General features: G+C 31.5%; 1 protein-coding gene across 1 annotated transcript in view; it reads right to left on the bottom strand.

The window, feature by feature from the left end:
• Nucleotides 1–525: 525 nt before the first annotated feature.
• The window catches only part of LOC145254514 (tetratricopeptide repeat protein 39B-like), a 222230-nt gene continuing 205696 nt past the window's right edge, over nucleotides 526–17059 (bottom strand). The window contains exons 15-19 of the mRNA XM_080113043.1: nucleotides 14044–14161; nucleotides 10695–10815; nucleotides 8166–8283; nucleotides 4604–4720; nucleotides 526–2329 (exon numbers count right to left, since the gene is read on the bottom strand). Of these exons, the coding sequence (XP_079969169.1) occupies nucleotides 2146–2329; nucleotides 4604–4720; nucleotides 8166–8283; nucleotides 10695–10815; nucleotides 14044–14161 (658 nt within the window). The 3' untranslated portion in view covers nucleotides 526–2145. The remainder of the gene's footprint in view (nucleotides 2330–4603; nucleotides 4721–8165; nucleotides 8284–10694; nucleotides 10816–14043; nucleotides 14162–17059) is intronic.

Raw genomic sequence — 17059 nt, forward strand, 5'->3', positions numbered from 1 at the left:
CTTCTCCTGGTGATATTTTAAGCAGAGAAAATATGAAAGTCATCATTCCCAATTTTAGCCACGTTAAGAGTAGAAAGAGACACACAGCATAATGAGTGCACGGCACACATCTGATATATAACTTTTTTTTCTTTTACACACAACTCATCACTTTAAAGTATAACATTCTCTCCAGTTTTCTGTGACTATTCCTTTTTGTTTAATAAATTAATATATACAATGAATTGCAGCCTTTTTGCAAAATATTTGAAATGCTGATTGAACCTGGGTTGAATAATAAAGTCCCTTGCATTAAAATAACTGAAGTTTAAAAAAAAAAGGGGGATGGGGTGAAAATAAATTCAAATTGATATGAAAAATGAAACAATGAAATAAATAAGAAAACAACTCGCTTGGTCACCATTGGATTAGAATTAAATTTCTAACAAGTAAAACAGAACGATAAACATGAACAGAAAATGTTGAAACAATTTATCAAAACCAACAACTTTTTTCTTTTTTTTTTTTTTCAATTTGATTGATATGTTTTGCTATAGAAATTTTTACACTTTTTTTTTTTTTTTTTCCCCCAAATACAAATAAGACTATAACATCATTTGAATATTCATTTATAGTCTGATATGTTTGTATCATTTGGATTATCAACAACAAAGACTGGCATAGAACTATGTGACCATCTTGTATTTTATGGTACAGCTTACTGTTGCCTCTGGTCGCATATAACAATTATGTCTGTTGCTTAGCAACAAAAAGATTAAATCAACAAAAAAAACTCATGAAAACATGATTAATTTGACAAAATAAACAAAGAAAATTTTTTTTCAAATGGAAGATTTTTTTTTTGTCGGCGATATTTCACTTATTTTAAATGACCCCCCCCCCTTCCCCCTGTGAAAGAAAAGGTAACTACGATCTGTATTTGGTGAAAACGTTAGTTTCATTTTCTTTAGATTTCCTGTTTGCCAACTAAACAGAGAGAAGCATTAGTTTTGTGAAATCTTACTGGTCTTTTAAACTCTGATTCAAACACTCATTCTTAATCTTCTGAAAGTTGCTCTTTTCACAACTGACATTCCGTTCATTAACTCTTGTCCTGGGGTGGCTTTTGATCTTGAGAAGTGATGACCCTTTTGTAAAAATATGTTTAGAAACTTAATAAATATGGTTACCAGAATTTTATCCACTCTATGGTCCCTTCTCCCCTGTAAATCATTCACAAAAAAAACAACTTGTTCAGCTATAACTGTAAATAATTCCCTTTCTCCATGTACCTAAAACTAAATGGAAGTTCCATGAACAAAGTTTCTTTCCAAGAACTATCTATCTGAAGCACAATACCGCGTAGCTGCTTCCCAACTGACTACAATTCCAACGTTAACAAGTTTTTTGTTGAGGCCTTAATTAAATTTTACCCAGTTTCAACCATCGTTAACAATCTTTAGGGTGTTGCCTCACTATTCATTTAACAAGCTCATTAATACTTATACTCGAGTGGCCTTTTGGTCTTAATAAGTGATGACTCATTAGTACAAAAAATAAATAAATAAAATAGCAGTCAGCTTGTATTCAGAGAAGTGATACAGTTGCTTTCTCTTTACGTCCCCAGGTAGACAAAATTTGTTACCAACATATAGATCCCCTCTTCTAAGTTTAGTTCAAAGCAGAATTTATAAAGGTTTTTTTACTTTATCCAGTAAAGCGTTTCAAAAGTAGAACGATAAAGACATTTCTTGTACGACGTACTAAATAAGGTCTCATATTTAAAGCTGATACAAGACACACGGAAAATTATGAAGTTAACAAATCTTTAACGTCACCTTTCAAACAAAGTCTATGAACAGAGAAGAAACTAGATTAAAAGCAACATTTTCAGTTTAGCTGTTTATCATTCATTAAGAAAAGCATTTTCAGAAATGGAAAAGAAAAATAGAATTTGAGATTCTTCATTATTTCAGAAAATCAACAAGAACATCTTCGACTAAGAACCTCAAATAAAAATAAAATGGACATTGAAGGTCTGTATATTTTGAGGACAGATCTGGAAGGCATAAGAAGTGCAAGAGAGAATGGGATCTGAGCAACTATACATTAACTATTTACAAAACGTTTGCGATACGAAATAACATGATAATTCTTTGGAGTCCATTAACTTTGAGTGGAGGAATTCTGTGGTATTGGGTCTGGAATGTCTGCAAGGTTGTTGGCACCAGGTGTCTGTGGAGCACTGCTATTCTCACTATCGCTATTTACCTGACCCAATAGCTGCATTTTTACGGCATGGATACGGAAGTGAAGTCGAGATTCCAGCATGTAACCTTTATAATTTTTCCTGAAATAAAGTAGAAAAAAAAATAAAAGATTCTAGCAAAAATAACAAAAGAGTTTTAAAATAATTATTGATACTTTTTATTTATTTTTTTACTGCAAAAATGAAAAAAAAAAAAAAAAAAAAGAAAAGAAAAATAAGTGTATTTAATATTTGCCCAGAAAGCTGTCTTTAAATTATCCATTAAATCAATTTCTAATCATAAGACGATTGTGATTGAGTTGACGGTATATTTCTGTTTCTCAATATTAACACTACTTTGAGCTGTGACAAAAACATTAAATTCATAATTTATATTAAGTTGTCATTCAGCTTATAAAATAACTAACACTGTACGATAAAAAAAAATGTATATTTTTTTTTTATTATTAATAACATTACCACTTATGCAAACTGACTGCCAGTCAGAGCCATCTAGCTAAACAGCCAATATGTAATGGGGAGATAATTACACTGACGACTATTTACTGTTCAATCACAACGAAGTTATGGAAGGTGAAAGAAATTATTTTCCCTTTAATTAATGTAAAAGATATCACAGTTGTTTTTCAGTTGCATATTTTTTTTCCTGGTAACTTTCATCATCGTATTTGGTTTAAAGAAACGTGAAAATGAAATATAAAATCAGAATTGTAAAGAGAAGAATGAAAAAATAATTCAGGAAATCAATGCAGAAATTTAACAGTCTTTGTCAATTCCAGATTGCTACTTCAACTGCTCTACATTTACTAACTCAAGAACTCTCATTCTTTCAACAAAGTCTGCTGTTCTGCGCATATCTCTTTATATACTGTCCAGATTTTAGTTTCCTTTAAGATATAAGCCTGTCTTTAACACTCATATTACAAATCCATTGCTGCATGATTATTTTTCTCCGTGTAAAACATGTCCTTAACTTGCTAGGTTTTACCCCCTACCTCATCACTAACAGCCACACAAAAGTCCAAATATGGGACCTACTTCACGATGTAAAAATATGTAAAGATGTTTTTATATGCAAACTAAAACTAATAGCTTTGCATTAGATTTGATATTCTCTCTCTCTCTTTATCTTCCCAACACTGACTAGCTGGTAGTCAGTAAAAAAAAAGTCTTCCCATTAAAGGTTGTAGTAAAATAAAATTATTAAAACGTCAATGTTGTTATGCTTGTTAATGCAACAACGATGATTACCACAACAAAAATATATCACATTGATTACATACACCTTCTTCCTTTAGTCAACACATTCTTTCTTTCTTTATTATTTTAGATACTAACGTGGGTATTCGGGAGTTTGGAGGTGTGTGTTGAGCAAAAAGAAAAAAAGAAGTGGTAGTAGGAAGGCAGGCTCGAACCCGTATTGAAGGAAGAAGAGAACGAGAAAAAAATGTGACGTCTTTGCTGTTACAACCACCATCAAACCGGAAGTGACGTAGGTTTAAATTAAGGCTAAACAATCGAAAAGAGGGGATGACTTTCGAAAATATCGGCAAAATAAAGCGACCCCTACCTGTAGAAAAGTGCCCAGTTGAGGGTGAAGAAATTAATGTTTTTAGCCAATTCTTCGGTATTTATCGTCTGAAGGGTCGAGCTTCAAAACGATACTGATCTTGTGAAAATCCGTCACCTCTGTCGAAAGTTTAAGGCAGACATGCAAACATACATACATTTATATATTGGTAGCTCAAATTTTCAACCTAAACCGATTAAAAAGCTTACCCTATCTCTGAATACCCTTTATGTAAAATTTCAAATGCTTAGACCAGAAATTTTCTAAGTAATTTGGTAGAGACCACAGAGGTCAAATATTTTTAAACTTTGACCCCTATTATGATCCCTTAACATTTATGGTTTTGGGCTCAAATCAAGTTATTAAGTTAGATCCATGTCCAAAGAATCTATATCTAAAATTTAAATTGTTTATATCAAAAATTGCCAGAGAAGTTTGGTAGAGTTCTCAAAGGTCAAATCGGTGAACTTTGACCCCTAACAGCAAAAATTTCTGACCGAAAATGGATTACAAAGATTTTCCCAAATCTCAGTACCCTGTATATCAAATTTCGAGTCTGTAGACCGAAAATTGACAGAGTTATTGTGTACGGAAATGTACAGACAGACAGACAGACAGACAGACACTTTCACTTTTATAGATATATAGATTAATTAAAATCTGTCTATTTTATTCATTCAGTAAATTAAAAAGATCGAATCTGTTGATGATTTAATCCTGAAAAAATTCCAATCAAGGTTTTTGGTAAATTTTAATTTTTCATAAAGTAAAGTGAATTAACTTACTTTGCCTTTTCTAAAAACTTTTTGACATTATCTGTATTTTGTTGCTGAAGATAGAGTAAGGCCAACTCAAGGTGCGCATAGGGAATCAGGTAAGTATCAATCTTCACTTTCTTTTCACTGCAAACACAAAGATAACAAAAATATTTAAAAATAATTCAATATTAAGTTGATATTTATTAGCATTTAATCCAACAGTGCTCAATCCAATATTTGTAGAATTATGTAATAATAAAGTAAGATTATGAAAACAGCAATTGAATTGCTACACAAATACAATGCATCGATTGCAGCTCAGAACATTTGAAACAGAATTGCATATTTATAGTCTCCATTTACTTGCCTTCCCACAACAGCAAAGTTAAACACAAGGTCAATTTTTAATGTGGAGGAAAAAAAAAATCATCTCTTCAAAAAGTGGCATTCTGGATTTAGACAAAAATTAAAATTACCTCTATCTAGTAGGATTTCTCTTTCATTAATTGAGAGCAGGTGAAGTATAGTATCATAACATAATACACTTTACTCAGGCTAAATTTCTCTTTCTCTCTCAATATATATATACAGGGTACCCGTACCCACAAAGTCTGGCTACATAATCTACAGGGTACCCAAAAAGTCTGGCTACATAATCTACAGGTGTCCACAAAGTCTGGTTACATAATTCAACCAGATTTTGTGGACACCCTGTATATGTATATATATATTTTTTAATTTTCTTCCTTTGAAGATTGTAATGCTGGGTATGGAGCAGCCAGAACAGTTGCCAACATTGTCCTGCTTTTTATTGAAACCAACTGAGAGCTCTTTTTAGTATCCTCGCTGTTCTCTTAAGTGCAATTGTCTGGATCTCTTTTGCACTTGGTTCACCAGGAATATTAGTTAGGTAGGACTTCAGGTTCTGCATGTGTGCATAAAAACAGAATAATAAATTTATAATGCCTTTTAAGTAACTAAAAAAAATATTATTAATGTTCAATTTTTTGGGAATCATTAATTGTGATATATACTATTTCAATGAATGTATTAAGAAAATTTAATAAAACTCCATTAATCTATCGCTTTTTTTTCTTGGAGCTTCTCTTTCCCCTTCTCCCATAAAAACAATGGTTATGTCCTTCTATCTTTCTGGACCTTTGGCTGTTTCTGGATTCATCTTTTTAATAGACTCTTATCATTTTTTAACAAAAAAATATTAATGGAACAAAAAAATGTCACAGTTCTATGATATTAAAATTTTGGAAACAAGAGCAATAGAGACTGTATAAAATAAAAGCAAAGTGTCAAACAATATACAGTAAGAGAGGATGAGAGTAATAGACAGAAATTTAAAGATGGGTCATTTGGTGAGTAAACTGCAAATAACAGTTAATTATAATAATTAAAATGGATTGCTTTTTTTTTTTCAAACAAAATTCAATCCTAAGGAACATGTATTTTGTATGATTAAAGCCTTCAAGAAAAGAATGTCTTAATTCTGGAGTTATTGGGTCATGCTTTAATATAATATTAGATTGCAGGGTGAAAAAGGCAACACTAAAATAAAGAATGTTAAAGTTTATCCATACAAAAACAATATCAACTGTTATTGATAACTTGTTAGGACAACCAAAAATAAAGAGTAAAATTCATAATATCTTTGAATATTCCAAGGAAAGAAAAAATTTATTTAGTCTGTGAGAAATTGAGTAGACATATTTATTTATTTTTTTCACTTTATTATTGTGTTCTAGCTGGGGATGGAGCATCCTATCAGATATTCACCTGTTATCTCAGATATTCCAACTGAGAGATCTTTATAAGATTCTGACCATCCATTTATGTGCAATTGTTTGTATCTCTCTTGCACTTGGTTCACCGGATATATTTGCCAGGTTGTTTTGGAAGTTCTTTTTCAAGACTCCAGTTGTTCCTATTATTATTGGAATCATGGAGATCTTCCTAAGATTCCAGTTTCTTTTCATATCATACATAAGACCTTGGTATTTTGTTATTTTTCCTCTCTCAGCTCTGTTATCTCAATATCATTGGAAACACCAACTTCTACTCAGGCAGCTTCTTTCTCCTTGTCCCAAATCACTGTGTCAGGTATTATAACTCAGTTTTCTAGGTACATTGCTGTAGGAATTGCATAGTCATAGTAAATGGTGGATGACTTATTTCTAACTGTTCTTTCTGGTATATGTTCCTAGGCCTTGTTGCTACATTTGATATGCATATGAAAGTTCAGTAAACCATATATACGTTTGCTTTGGTATAGTCTATGTAAGAATACATGCATGAATTTGTGTGTCAAGGAGTTTAGTGAGCAGTGTGTATATTCTGTAACTGAACGTTTAATAGTTTATTAATATTTCTTGTTGTGTGTATCATGTGCATTCAACTACCAGTGTGGAATTTAGTGATGTGTTCTATGTATTAGAAAGAGTGCTGGTGTGTTTGGACTTTTATATTTTAACATGTTGAAGTGAATATTTCTGTGCTTCTGATTGGCTGAAAGTAGCAGCTGAATGAGATTTTGTCCAGTAGAGAGTCAATATCTTTAAACACTACCCACCAACTTCTGCTGCTACCAGAAAAAACACAATGCATACTATTATAATTGATACAGAAATACATTATATATATATATATATATATATATATATATATATATATTACAATAGAAAAATGCAAGCATGAAAAGTAATAAGGTTAAGCTTAAACATGGAAAAGTAAAGCACAAGTTGTTAAAACTGGAAAAGAAAAGGGCAAGATATTCTAGTAAAAAATATAATAAATTTATAACTTAAAATATTGCAGCATTAAGAATTTTTTTAAAATTCAATTTATAACATTATATAATCAATTCTTAATGCTGCAATATTTTAAGTTATAAATTTATTATATTTTTCTATGTTTAAGCTTAACCATATTACTTTTCATGCTCACATTTTTCTATTGTAATCCATGATTTTTCCAGGCTTCCAGTAAATTCATTTGTTCTTTGTTTAATTTCAGTCTTATTTTTTTGCCCCCATAAACATAGCATTAACATATGTAAAAACAATGTAGGGCACTCGTCTGCTTTCAATAAAATCCCCCAATTATCTCCCTTTCATTCTTTCATTCTCTGTTTCACTTGTTTCTTTTTGCAAGAGCAGTGAATTGGTAGCAACAGGAGTCGCTGAAGCAATATGGTTACTATGGAAACCAGTCATAAAACACGTCGGTCACCTCCTTACATTTTTTTTATGATTTTGAACACCAGTAAATTCATCAACTTTTGTTTTACTGACCGAAATCTGAATTCCCCCCCCCCCCCGATGTAGCTGAGAAGGTGATCTATAAACTGTAATAACTGTTTGAAATTGGTCAGAAAATGAGTGAGCAGTGAAGCTTTAAAGCAGTTCTAAATGATTAAAACTGCTACTTAACCATATATTCAAACACAGTAGTGTTTGAATGATATATATATATATATATATATATATATATATATAGTATTCCTACAAGTCATCAAATAAAAAAATAAATAAATAGAGAAAAGATAGATAGGTAGATAGATATATTTATGATTACTTACTATCCAATCACTTCTAAGAAGCATTGTTCAGCCTGGAAAAGTTGTCCCCAATGTTTGAGACAGACACCTTTTAATAATAGAGCCAAACTGTAATCATCATGAAAGTATGGATAGCTTTCTGAAAAAGAGATCCAATATTGAATTAATCAACATCTTATTTTGTTTAGATAAATTCAGTAAGTTTGGAAAAGAAAAAAATAATACATGAGAAATTGCTTTGGTAACATTTATCTTGACAGAATTTACTTGACCTTTTATGCAAGTAGATTAAATGAAGAGTTCAATTTGTCATTCTTGAAAGATTAAGATTTTTTTTACAATTCACTGGCAAGCCTAACGACTGAAATGTGAACATAACAAGCACCAAGAAGACAACAGTCTGAAACATTTATTACTAATGGAGATTTGATATCTGTCTGAAGCTAAAACTATAGTACCTTTAGTATCTTTCAATGTTCAATTGGGGGGGGGGTAGTATCTGTTCCATTGTTATGTAACAATCCCCATCCCCCAAAGTATTAACTGCTCCTTTTATTTTCATTAAAAAAAAACAAAAAAACAGTTAATTGTAAAATAGTTTACTTTTATTACATTTGCTTAATGTTTATCCGTAAAAATATTTTAAATAAAAAAAATATATTATTTATATTCTTCAGACTACTGTTCTCATCTTGGGTGTCATTTTCAGGTTTCAGTCAATGTAATCCCCGACCTTATTCAGGTATATTTTCTCAAACTCAGGAACCTTTCTGTTGAATTTGGGAATTTGCACATAATTTCGAATGGAGCCCGTTATGCTGGCTCTTTAATTTACCTTTATACTTACTGGATTTAATTTAACAGATAATTACAAAATAGTTTTCTTTTATCACATTTGCTTAATATTTATCTGTAAAATATTTTTAATATGTAATTAAATAAAAACAAATGATTAGAAAAGTATTAATACTGGTAATTTATTTTTAAAATGAGTTTTAAATAATCAAAATAATAATAGTAGCTATAACATTCACTCTGAGAATCATAATTTTGTGATACAAATTGAATATAAATATTGCAGTCAATGCCTCTGTTCAGTCTCAAAAGACAAAGGATATCCCCTGTAGGAGCAGCTACGTGTGTAATTGTGATGCAAGGGTTGTGCAATCCCTAACCACACCTCTCCTGAATTGGCACTGTTCGAGTCCAGTGGCAAAGAGAAGTCCATAACAACTGGAAACAATGCCGAGATAAGCTGAGAGCACACACAGCACCTGGAAGTCCCAAATAGTCACCCATTAGTACTGACCAGGTTCAATGTTGCTTAACTTCGGTGATCCAGCAGGAACTGGTGTGTCAAACGTGATTATGCCGTATTTAAATATTACACTGACATAGGTATAAATAACATGAGATATTTTGTTTTGTTGATCAACAAATTATGAAGAATCATCTGACATGAGATTTTAAAAAGTTAAAGGAGTTGTGATTTAGGAAATGACAGTTTCGGTTAAAAGAGACAGCCACAATTTCCATTATAATATTAATAGGCGAAAGTTATATCCCATTGATATAGAGTGAAAGCTTTTTGTGCTCATTTTTGCATACTAATCCCTGTGCATCAAATAGATATCATAATACTTAGTTTGCTGCACTTCATCATAACAAAGGTGCATACAAAATTTCAGCCAGATCAACCTAGCAGTTTCTGATAAAATTTCCAGAGTAAATGTGTTATTGTGGTGATTAAAACCCAATTGTGTATTGAATGGATACCATAGTGCCTAGTTCTCTGCACCTTATCATAACAAATGTCCATAAAAAATTTTAGCCAGATTAATCCAGTAATTTTTGAGAAAAAGTTGAACAGACAGATTAAGAGAAATATAATATAATTATTTATTATATTTTCATTTTTATGTCTTCTACTGAAGTTGGATATTTTGTGAATGACTTCAACTTCTCTTGTCTGCTGCCATCATGAGCTAGGAACAAATCATGATTATCTTAATCTCTCCAAGTCTTGGTTAAACTATCACACAGGATTAAACCGTCAACATTAAGGTAGGACACACTTTGAAACATTTCATATTACTGACAGAGGGAGAGGAAATCATTGTGCAATTTCTCATGGAAGCTTTTACAGTGAGACCAGCAATCTTCTCCATCCAATGCACTGTAACCAGAATCGTGTTGTTTTGACATATTAACCATGTCTTACATCAATAGAAGATGACAAGTCAGACTGCCTCCTTTACATATGATAGGATTTCTGTCTTATTGTCAACAATTGCTTGAAGATTGCCCATGCAGTGGATATTCATGGTCTTAAAATCATGTCTGTTTGCTCACTGGAACCTATTTTGTTGCCAAGGTAGGTAACTCTTTTGACTCTTGCGACATGCAACAATTTTGAAAGAGTTAAATCTACTTAACAATAAAAAGCATTGTCATGACCATTGAAGACAACCTAATGAATAAAATAAATGTAGAAAAATAAATACAACAATATGAAACACTTGACAATATCGGAATATTCTATTTGTGTACCTTTATTTTCTGAATTAGCCACAATATTATTGATGGTTGACTCGACAAGTTTCAAGAAAGGCTCCAAAAGAGATTTGTTTTTACCAATTATAGAGAATCCATTCCATACATACAACAATTCCTGGAAGGAAAAGGAAAAAAAATGTAAAGAAAATGGAAACAGTTTTTTTCAAAATTGAAAGAATACCATTTGATCTAATCACTGATAAGCAAAATTTTTACCTCATTTTTAGACATGTGCATTACGGATGCATTTCATAAAAAAACAAATGAATACTCTTTCTGACTGCTGTTATTATTAATATAAACAATAAGATTTTAATTTAGTGCTTGGTAGATGGCACAATTGATTAAAGCCTGTACTGTTCAATAAATAACCAGGTTTCATTATCAGCCCAGAGCACTTGCATGTCTAACCATACTGAGGAGCTGTAATACAGCAAAGCAGTGTTTGTTGAGTGGATGACCAATATATATAATGTACACATAAAATTTTAGAAAAGATAATATTTTATGTATGGATCTTCAATATTTACTTCAACAGTGCTCAATATATGAATAGAGCTAGTAAGTTATGAAAATATATATGACAATCAAGCTACATAGAATTTTTCACATTTAATCCTTGTAAAGATTTGTCAAACTAAAATGCATGAAACTGATGTTGCCGAATGTTTTTATATAAACATGTTGTGTTAAGTTTGCTAGCTAATCAATCAGATGCATTGTTATTCTCATCCATTGTTTTTTTAGCCAATCGCTGGGCTTTTCTCAAACAACATCAGTTTCATGCATTTTAGTCTGACAAATCCTTATAAGGATGAAATGTGAAAAATTCTGTGTAGCTTGATTGCCATATATATTTTCATAACTTACTAGCTCTATTCACATATTAAGCACTGTTGAAGTAAATACTAAATATCTATGCATAAAATATTATCTTTTCTAAAATTTTATGTGTATATTATATATATTGGTCATCCATATAACATATATATTGTTATGACGTATCCCAGTCCTACTGGGGACGATAGAGATGGGTGACGTAACGAAATATATAAAAAAAATAAAGTTTCCCAGGTTCATTGATAATGCGTTTTTATGGGAATGGGACAACCATCCCGAAGACAACAATAAAATGAAATGTACTGGACAACGAAATCACATAAGAAATAACGAGGACAAGTATCGTCGAAAAATTAACAAACTTTTATTTATATAAAAATAAAATAAAATTCAATTCAAGAAAAGAAAATTAAATATGCCTAACTAAATGAAACGATTTAATGATTCAAATTCTACCGAGAGAAAAATATATTAACAGTCAATGTTCACATAAAACAAGAAATCGTCTGCTCAATTATATACAGATTCTAGGGTAAGAGAGAGATGTTGGAGAAATGAAAGTTTTGATTGAAAAACTCAATTAATGTCCTTTGAAATTTGACCTTTCTTTCGTCTTTTTTTATATATATCTCTTTCCTGTAATTTGTTTATGTTTGATTACTCGCGCGCACGTTAATTTTCATATTTTTGTCCTTCGGATGATTTGTTTCATTACGCGCGTGCGTGTTAATTGCTCCAAATATTCGTTTCCGAAGCTCATCAAAGCCCTTGATTTATAGTAAAAGTTTCACTGCTCATTGGATCCTTCCTTCGCTGGGTTCATTCTTTTGTTCAGTCAATATTCTAACTTTGACCGCTGATCATCGGCTGGTGTCGTTGATATTTACCTCCGCGACGCCGCTACCATGCTGTCGTCGTCTTTCGCCAACCCGACCTTCGCTGACTTACATCTTGTCGCTTTTAAGCACAAAGCTCCACTGACTGTTGACAACTTTTTTCAGACCCCCTCTCTCTATACAATCTATCTCTCTCTCTCTCTCTCTATACGGTTTATTTCTCTCTTTCTTTTCTCTTTCCTTTTCCACTCTTCGTTCAAAGTATCTCTGTTTTCCCTTCTCCTCCTGCTCGCAAGCCTCCTCCTCCCCTTTTTTTGCCTGTTTTGTTTACAAAATGTGACCGAGCAGACGTGAATTTGATCCTTTTGGTGCAAAAATGACACAGTGAATAAAATATACTGAAAATATATCTCCTTTCAGCTAAAAATCAATAAAATAATTTATTGTACATTTTAGTAAATGTATCACAATATATTTAAATGAGTGAGGTCACCACCATTTAAATGTACATCTTTCTCTCGTTGGAATGTATCAAACCATATTATATATATATATATATATATATATATGTATATATATGTTTTTAATATGCCTAAAAATGGTTACATGCACTTTGCAATCTTCAGATGGCTTAGAGATAAATTGGTTCTTCATTATTGTGGCATATTTGGAAAATTGAAATCCTAAATTTCAAGTAAAACCAATGGCATCTACTGAATTGCCATGTCACAGTAATGACCATATCCAAAAATGACAAAAACAATAAGATAGAAAATTAATTATTAATGAAAAAAGTCTTAAGACAATTATCCAAAATTGAGTTTTGCTAAGAAAGAATCCAGAGAGTTCTAATTGTAACAAAAATGAGGTAAATATTTTCTGAAAACTGAAAATCTTTGGCCAATTTGGCAAAATGTAATTTTCACTAATTATCTTCAAAAACTACCTTCATTAATAATTAATTTTCTACCTTATAGCTTTTCATAGTTTTTGGATATTTTCATTACTGCGACATGACAATTCAGTAGATACTATTGGTTTAACTAAGAATTCAATATTTCAGTTTTTGAATTTCGTTACAATAACAAAGAAGAACCGATAAATTTTGGATCAAATTTAGGCTGGTTTAGATTCTCAATTCCAGTTGTTCATCCTGCACTTAATTTTCTTCTGTTGATCTATCTATTCTAGCTAGTAACTGTCTTAAAAAAAAAAAAAAAAGCTTATTTTTATTTTTTTATTATATTGCAACTGGATTTTATTTATGTCTATTTTAAATGTGAATGTGCTGATTAGATTTTCTATAATTATCATAGTGGATTTAGGATTTTTATTTTACAGTCAAAGTGGTATATTTTTTTCTTACTTGTATGATTAAGAATTTCAGCACATGAACTTTAAAAAATAGATATATAAGTAATAAATAATATTTTATCGCAATAAAAGAATAGTCTTTTTTAGAAGATATAGATAAGTTTGAATAGATTAATTCAGCAGAAGAAATTCAAGTGTTAAATGGGCAACAGGAAATGAAAATAGAAAAAAGTGTTTTCTTTCCCCTCCAGATTCAGTCCACATGTAATTATTTGGCTATTTGAATCTTTGGTACCGTTACATGTATTATGTGCGTACATATATTTAATAACAAAATAAATATGATTACTTACAAGTCCTGGAAGAGTTAATCGCCCACCTTGCGTAGAATATCTTTTGGCTTTACAAACGGCAAATTTTTCAATTGGCACTGATTTTCCAGCAATTCTCTGTTTTAATTTTGGCACTTCTCTACAATGAAGAATTCAAACAAAGCAAAAAAACCAAGTGAAGAATTATATGGCATGAATAATTGACAAAGAATATCAATATTTTTCTTTTAAACTTGAAAATATCAAAAGGTGTCATATTTTAATTACATTGATATCAAAATAAAAACCAACATATTTTAAGATCATTCTAAAAGAAAAATCCATGAGTGAAAAAAAAAAAAGAAAAAAAAAAAAAAAGGGTACCTGCCCAAATCTCTGCCTTCAAAAACTAATAAAGAAAAATCTGTATAATGTACATACCCATGACAGAAAGAAATTATCATACTCCAAAATATCATATAAATTGATCAAGTGGTTTTATTTTTAAACTAGCAGACTGTTTGGCATTGCCCGGTTGTAAAATATGCATGAATATTATATTTTAATTAATGCAGATTCCTTATTTATTATAAACAGAAATACCACAGGTATTAAACAATGTTAAATTCCTTTAAAAAAATTAAAAAAACTGAAGTAAAAAAAAACAAAAAAAACTGAGATATGTCCATGTGAGTATTATGTTTTTTCTAAAGAGTTCACTTCTTGTAAGAAAAAAAAAATACTCAGCTGAGATTGAAACCAAAACCTAAAGACAGTGAGTCAAGTACAATAACCATTAGACCAGCTTGCCACAATCTTTAAAAAAGTGCTTTGAAACCTACTTATTCTTAACATAAGAGAGCTTTCATGTTTCATGACCGCACATGGGCATTCCTACAACAGTTGACAAATAACTAAACATCCAATCATCCCATGTACCAATTTTTCAATTTTGACTCCTTAGCAACCTTCCTTTCCAGATGAAAATGGATTAAAAAGTGTTCCATGTGTCTGAATACTCTATATACCAAATTTCAAGTCTGTAGATTACAAAATTCATTGAGAAGTGTCCTCACATAGCCACATGCTCACTTTTATAGATATATAGATAAGAAAACCAAATTTTATGGCTAAATCATAAGTGATGATCTTGCAAATCCACCTTGAAAAATAATCTGATGGAACAAGAGAGATAACTCCAAATGATTCACGCTTTGTGAAATTTTAGAAAACTATTTTAAATGTGGGCAGCTTAAAAATGGTTTCCTTTATAAAAAGAAAACTACTTGATCAACTGACGTGATTTTTGGTGTTCAATATTTTCTTTCTATCACGGGTATGTACATCATACAGATTTTTCTTTATTCTCATCTGGATATATCTTAAAAGTGATATCTTTAAAGATTTGGGGAGGGGGAAATGATTTATGTGTGTTTTTTCATCATCCTTGCCCCCTACCTGCCTTAGAGCCTTTCATTGAAAATACCAAAAGAAAAGCCATTTGTCCTAGCACTCGAAGGATACACAGATGACATAATTGGTTTTGGTACAACATTCAAACACTTTCTTCTTTTGGTTTTTAGAGATTTCAAAGAAAATATAAGGGATATCATAACCATGTCGATGTTATATTTTTTTTCACCATAACCAGTTGATCCTCAGTCATTGCTATCCACTATATTTAAAGTAGTAATGATCAGTAATTATTACTAAAAGTTGAAATAGGCGTATTAGTTGTGGCGAATAGGTTAGTGTGGATTTAATATATTGGAGCTTGACGTGATCGACCGATTGATCAGATCTGGCCTCTCTGACTGTAAAGTAAAGAACCAAAGTAGAATGTCACAATGTGTATACCCACTTTCCCTGGCTACTAACTGCTCAGCCACTAGGATCCTTTCCTTAAGCATCACAGGTTTCTGACTACAGTAAACTGTTGGCCACATATGGGGAGAAAAAAAAAGGAGGGAGAGAAAAAGAGAAGACAAAAGAGAAAAGAAAATTGTTTTTGTTTTGAGCTTTGCAGAACAGGATTTAGATTTAAAAAGGAAAAGGGGGGGAAAAACACTAACACTAATGTTTGGTGCATTTCTGGTCAGGATGCCAGTATCTTCAGGTTATATTATCTGGTCGTAGCAGGTGTACCATGGAGAGAAATAATATAAGAATGATATGATGTGTAATGCGGGTATCAAAGACAGATTTAATTTTGATGACCTCAGAGGAAGATTAACTCATGACAGTACAGGGGGAGTTGTAGTTTTGTTAAATGAATGGATGAGGGTATGGATTAATAAAACACTTGTGGTAGTCTGGTCAATTCGCAGAGGAAAACCAAAAAAAAAACATGGTAGGAAGTGATAAGGATGGTTTTAAAAAAAAAAAAAAAAAGGATAAATAAAGACCTGGTCAGAGATAGGTTAGTTTTGGAGTCAATTTCTAAAAGCCGTTCAACAAATGTCGGCATATAAAATAGATGTTGAGGTGATGTTGATGATGAAATGTATTTTTATACACATGCTGAAACCTTAAAGCAATGCCTCCAGTCTGTAGTGTAATGGAGACATAAATGGACGGTAACATTCAGTGCTGCTAAGACTAAACTCCTTTCTTTAACAATTACAAGAAATCTTCTCAACCACTGATAGCCATGGCTAATGATACTCTACCTGAGAGCTCTTTATTCAAACTTCTCAGCTTAACATTTACAGAGAACATGAATTAGAACAAATATATCGAGGGCATTGCCAAGCCCGTTGCAAAAAATGTGAACTGTCTCTACTGTGCTAAAAAGTTACTTATGCTTGAGAGTATTCTGTACATTTACAAGGCCATCATTCGTCCATGCATGGAGTATTGTTGCCACATTTGAGCTGGTGCATCTGCTACTAGTCTTTCACCCCTAAACAGAGTTCAAAAAAGAGTGGTCAGCCTAATAGGTCCTACACTGTCAACCAAATTCCATCCTGTCCCATCAATTAAATGTTGCATCCCTGCTCTTATTTTACAAGTATTTTAATGAAAGATGCTCCAACGAACTCCAAGCCCTTGTACCCCC

Source organism: Euprymna scolopes, chromosome 3, assembly GCF_053919585.1.
Source record: "Euprymna scolopes isolate OS-2025 chromosome 3, ASM5391958v1, whole genome shotgun sequence".
Lineage (NCBI taxonomy): Eukaryota > Metazoa > Mollusca > Cephalopoda > Sepiida > Sepiolidae > Euprymna > Euprymna scolopes.